Raw genomic sequence first — 5634 nt, 5'->3', positions numbered from 1 at the left:
AACCCAGGAGGTGGAGGTTGCAGTGAGCCAAGGGTGCACCACTGCACTCCAGCCTGGGTGACAGAGCAAGACTCTGTCTCAAAAAAAAGAAAAAAAAAAAATCATCCACAGAATTAAAGACTTTCACATACCCACTGATGAATAACTAAGTCAAGCATAACAGTGCTGCCTGTCAACCATGAGTTTAGGCTCAGCATGATTGCCATCTATGTCTGTGAAATTTAGTATTTTATTGTGTTTGGTGTTAATTAATTTATAAAAGAAGCAGGCAAAGAAAAGGAGAAGTATGGATAAGAGGCAGCCTAAAACTCCAACCCCACTAGAATGTTCATAACAACATTAAGCTGCTTGACTAAATGTTCGACTGAAATAGAAGATACAATTTAAAGAACATGCATCAAATGCTGGCAATAAACTGCTGGAGACTATAGCTTAAAGGTGAAGCATAATTAGAGATCTTATTTTTTCTAGCTTTCTAGAAATGGAATCTCTCTTTATAACATCTCACTCTATTGTGTGACTTCCACATTTGACTTTTAAATCCATTTTCAGAAAGACATTAAGTAAAAATTAAGGAATAAAGGTACTTAATGATGACAGTCACAAAAACTTGGATGTCACTCAAATGATTTCAAAAATCGTGAACAGGCCTACATGAAAAGGCTTCGAAGATTACTGAACATGACCCCTGAAAGTGAAAAGCTGGCCTCAGTGTATTCAAGACTCCCTTGAGGCCTGACATCTGTAGGTCTTCAAATGCACTTACTCCACAGGCAACAATGTTCCACTACACAAGCAACAATGTTCCACTACACAGGCAACGCCCCACTACTACACAGGCAACAATGCTCCACTACACCGGGTTTAGGGTACAATTACAAATAACACAGAGCTGCCTGTCCAAAAGAGGCCCCCAGTCAAGTAAAGCAAAGTACCTGAAATTACCATCACAATATAAACATGGTGCCATAGAAAAGGTAAGAACTCAGCACTGAGGAAATATACAAAGGAGAGCTGTTAATTTTGCCTGAGAAATCAAGGAAGGTTTCACAGGAGAGGTTTCCAATACAGGCCTAGAAAAAGGAGTCGAATTTCACAATCAGAAAACAAGGTAAAAAGTGGCACAAGCAAAAGAAGAGGCATGAGCCAAATCACAAAGGGATGAAAATGCACAGTGTATTCAGAAACCGAGAGAAGTCAGTGTGCAAGGTAAATTCGACAAGAGAGTGTAGAGTGAGTAGGAGAACCAGATTGGGGAGAAGCAGCACATTCCAGCTCTGCCATTTACTGGGTGACATGAGAACACCGGTTAACCAGTTAAGCAGCAGACAGGTGTCTTGGTATTTTAAGCTGCCTAGCATCTGAAACTGTGAAATCCGGCCCCCATCCCTTGTAAGTCTTGATGAGACAGTAGAGCCTATGTCCCATTACAGAAGCTGAAAAGGTTGGTGCTCTTTCCCAGGGACCCTTGCAGCCTAGGGCATGGGCATATAAAATAGGCTCTATTAGGAACACCTGCTCAGACATTAAATCAGAAGCTAGTGTCACAAGGAAGAGGGCATGGGTTTTAAAAGATTCTACAAGTAGCAACAGCTGCAGGAGGATTACAACACTGACAACAATGTCAGCAATGTCCTAAGGTATGAGCTATAGCATCAAGTACTTGGTCGTGGTTGGCAATGACCTCCTCATTAGCCCATTTTTGAGGCACAATTTCACTCACTGTTCCTGGCTAAATAGCTCCCAGACTGGCTTCTTAGTCCTCCTGGAGTTTCTGTGAACACGATATTCTTCTAACAAATTCTAACCAATCTGCTAGAGTTGGTTCCTGCAGCTTACAAATAAGGGCTCTGACTGATGCAGAGCCTCAGGGTTCACATATGTGAAATGGGGATAATCATGTCTGCTTCAAAAGCTGTTAAGGATTACATGAGGATGCTTATCTTACTTTGCACTTAGCAATATAGGAGCGGCTCATGTAATGTTTCTGTGTGAAGTCAAACACACATCCACATACCCCACACACACCACACCTAAGAGTACCAAGGTCTAGCTTCAGAAGGCAAAAATAAAGCAAAGCCGTTTTCTGCATATGATGTTTACCATCTGTACTTCATGAAGAAGGCTTATACCTAGTAGGTATATGATAAATATTTGCTGAATGAACCAATGAATGAACCACTGTGCCTGCTTTTTTGATCATTAAACTTTCCCTGGCCAGACACAGTGGCTCACGCCTGTAATCCCAGCACTTTGGGAGGCCAAGGTGGGCGAATCACCTGAGGTCAGGAGTTCGAGACCAGCCTGGCCAACATGGTGAAACCCTGTTTCTACTAAAAATACAAAAAACTTAGCCAGCGTGGTGGCGGACATCTGTAATCCCAGCTACTCGGGAGGCTGAGGCAGGAGAATTGCTTGAACCCGGGAGGCAGAGGTTGCAGCTAGCTGAGATCGCATCACTGCACTCCAGCCTGGGCAACAAGAGGGAAACTTAGTCTCAAAAAAAAAAAAAAAAAATTCCCTGATTTTTTTTCGTATATAGTAACAGCCAGTTATACACCCTTCAACTTTTCACTGCCATTATCAAGGTGCCCTGCCTTCTAACACTGAAGAAAAAAAAAAAAAGCCTACATTTTCTCTTTTGGAGTGTGTCTCCAATGCTTCACGTAGGTAAGTTAGCAAAAAAAGAATAAGCATGAAAAAATCCAGTTACAAAGGTTTAAATATTTGTTTCAAAATTACCATCTGGAGTACCGCTATCCTCCCCAAAAGCAGACACTAGCTTACAGTAGTCTTTCAGGTAACAATCTTTCAGTCTGCTCTAAAGGAAAAATTCCAGTCACAAGTCCCCAGCAACTACTTAATCAACACCATGACTTAAGAGGAGTCTCAAGATTGCACAGTATTCACCAAAGTGATTTCCTGATGTTCACAGATGACGTAGTTTTTAGGGTGAAGAAAGGGCTTAGTGGCAAATCACTGATATAGGGCTGCAAAGACTGTTCACATACTCACACCCTACATCCCATCTGTAATCCAGGAAGGTCAACTCTCCAAAATAGTCTTAAAACACGAACGGCTAGAACAAATTGAAATCTGTGACTCACAACTAGGTGAATGCAAAGGAAGCTGATTAGGAAGCGAGTTCTCATTAATGCTGATGTATCTGAATGACAGGAGAGGTGAAGGTTGAGCTAACAAAGTGAAGCATCTGATTTTAAGTTAGAAGTTTACTGAAGTCACGCTTTAGTTGAACAATGTTCAAAAATCAGACAAATCTATTTGCATTTTTGTATTCTATTTTTGGAAATAAAAGATACCCCTGACAAACGGAGTGATATACAGGGAATTTGAAATGCCCTGAATTGATGCCATTTTTTTTGAAACTTCACCAGGAATGACTAGATTGTGAACAGGATTTCCACGCAGTACTTGAAGAACTTTCCAAAGAATCTGAAAGAGAAACTGTTAATGTATAAAGTAGAAACCCATTACCTAAAAATACAAAACGCTTTATTCCCCGATGACAGCACTTAGAGCTTTCTTCCCGCTTAGTTACAATGTATAAAATTTTCCTGGAAGTTCCTACAAAAAGGGGCACAGATCTGTTCTGTTCAAGCCCTCAAGTGGATACTTAGGGTGATCGGAGTGAAATACTTTCGGCCAAGACAGTGCCCCACGGGGCCAGTCTCAATAAAGTTATACTCAGCACGTGGGTGCAACTCACCAAAAGAAATAGAAACGCAATCGACTGTGGAGACTCTCAGTGGCAGAGGTGAGACAGCCTCCCAAACAAAAATTCCTCCAGGCTCGGGTCTGCCAAGAGCAAACCGCGCCTAAAGGAAGCCTGGTCCGACGCCAGAAGGGCCCCCGCCCGGGACGACCAAGGTCTGCGCCCAAACCAAGCCGGGTGTGCACCTCCCTTACAAAAAAATAATGCAGAGACTCCCTCAGAACCCCCACCACCGGCAATCATGCCACGGTCCCAACCCGGAGCCCCGCGCGCGGAGTCGTCACTCACCACTCGCCCCTATCTCACAGCCGTCGCCGTGCACGGGCGCCATGGTCCCGAATCTCCCGATTCCGCGCCAACCAGCCCAAAACTGGCGCGGGGGCCGAGACAGGCGCCAGCGTGAAAGCCAATCAGCGGCTCGGGAGGCTGCGGACTTCCGCCCGGAAGGCCACTGACGTGCCGCGCCGCGCCGCGCCCCACCCCCGGCCTTCCCGCGGGCGCGCGTTTGGCGCCCTGTGATGACCCCTTAGGGAAAAGCTAGAGCTGAGGGGAAGCCGGAGGAGAGCAGGAGAAAGAAGCGGTCGGGCGCTGGAAAGGCGCTGCCTGGAAACTGCGCAAGCGCACGCATGCTGATAGGAAAAGGTTTGGGCGCGTGGGAGAAGGGGCGCTCTGGTTCTCAGAGCCTATTCTCTCGGAAAGGAGGCGCGGGCGGGCAGGATAGTGGGCGTGGCTGGATCGTTTTCCCCAGAGCCTAAGAAAGCGACTGCCTCCTGCTGCGCGCTCTGAGTTTTGCCTGATAGTTTGCTTCTCAACAGTCTGGATACAGTGGCTGTGTGATTAACAACTTAAAGATATATGCACGATCTTAAACAAATAACCAAAAGTAGCATTACCAATAAATGGCCATCTGACCTCATATGCCTCCTGATGAAATGCGTATGAAAAAGCAACAACTTCGCCTATATCGTCCTCTTGGAAAAAATGTCTAACCTGAATCTAACCATGAAGAAACAATCAGATGTATTCAAAATGTAGGACAATCTACAAAACACCTGACGTGAACTCCAAAACTTCAATGTTATGAAAAACAAAAAGGGCATTCAATTTTTGTGTATGGTACAATGGCTATAACATATACATCTCATTTTATCTCTTTCCAAAGAGGTATAACATTTTTATTAAATAATGCCTGCCACAAATTTGTATTTTTTCCTGCATTACTGCCCACATGCTTATTGATCCCTTCTTCATGTGACAACAATTGTGTAATATTTTCTCCAAAGAGGATATAAAGATAATTCAGTCTGTCCTCTAGCATGGCTGATCAATACTTGTTTCTTAATTTCTGACCGTTTAGAAAATGTCTTTCAGCTTCATAATCATTTAATATCATGTTATGTGATCCATATGTTGTGATACATCGCATGTAGTAATTTACACTTAGACATAACTTCCTATTTAAAGTACTACGACAGATTTATTTCTACACTTCCCTTTTAAAAACTGATGGAAGTTTTATAGTTTTATTATCAAGTTTTTTCCAACCAGGAGAGAACCATGTTGGCTAGGCATCAATAAGAACCAAATCCTTACCTTAACAATTTTACGGCTGATCTCTTCCCACATGCCCGGTTATAACTCTAGGCATTTCAAACCTCTTTTCTCTTTCACTACTGCTATGGTCTGAATGTTTCTCTCCACATAAAACGTATGCGTTGAAACCTAATCAGCAGTGTGGTGGTGTTAGGAGGTAGGGCCTCTGGGAGGTGATTAGGTCATTAGCAGGAACCCTCATGAATAAGATTAGTGCCATCAGAAAAGAGGCTCCAGAGTGCTGCCTTGCCCCTTCTTCCATGTGAGAATAGAGCAAGAAGGCACCATCTATGGACCAGAAAGTGGGC

At 43.6% G+C, this 5634-nt stretch overlaps 1 protein-coding gene across 1 annotated transcript in view; it reads right to left on the bottom strand.

The window, feature by feature from the left end:
* Positions 1 to 4064, bottom strand: part of POLA1 (polymerase (DNA directed), alpha 1, catalytic subunit) — a 322128-nt gene extending 318064 nt beyond the window's left edge. Inside the window, exon 1 of the mRNA XM_011935154.1 lies at positions 4022 to 4064. Coding sequence (XP_011790544.1) covers positions 4022 to 4064 — 43 coding nt within the window. The remainder of the gene's footprint in view (positions 1 to 4021) is intronic.
* Between the last annotated feature and the right edge of the window lie 1570 nt (positions 4065 to 5634).

Source organism: Colobus angolensis, unplaced genomic scaffold, assembly GCF_000951035.1.
Source record: "Colobus angolensis palliatus isolate OR3802 unplaced genomic scaffold, Cang.pa_1.0 Scaffold140, whole genome shotgun sequence".
Classification (NCBI taxonomy): Eukaryota; Metazoa; Chordata; class Mammalia; order Primates; family Cercopithecidae; genus Colobus; species Colobus angolensis.
Note: the sequence above shows the minus strand (reverse complement) of the source record. Positions and strands in the feature narration are given on the sequence as shown.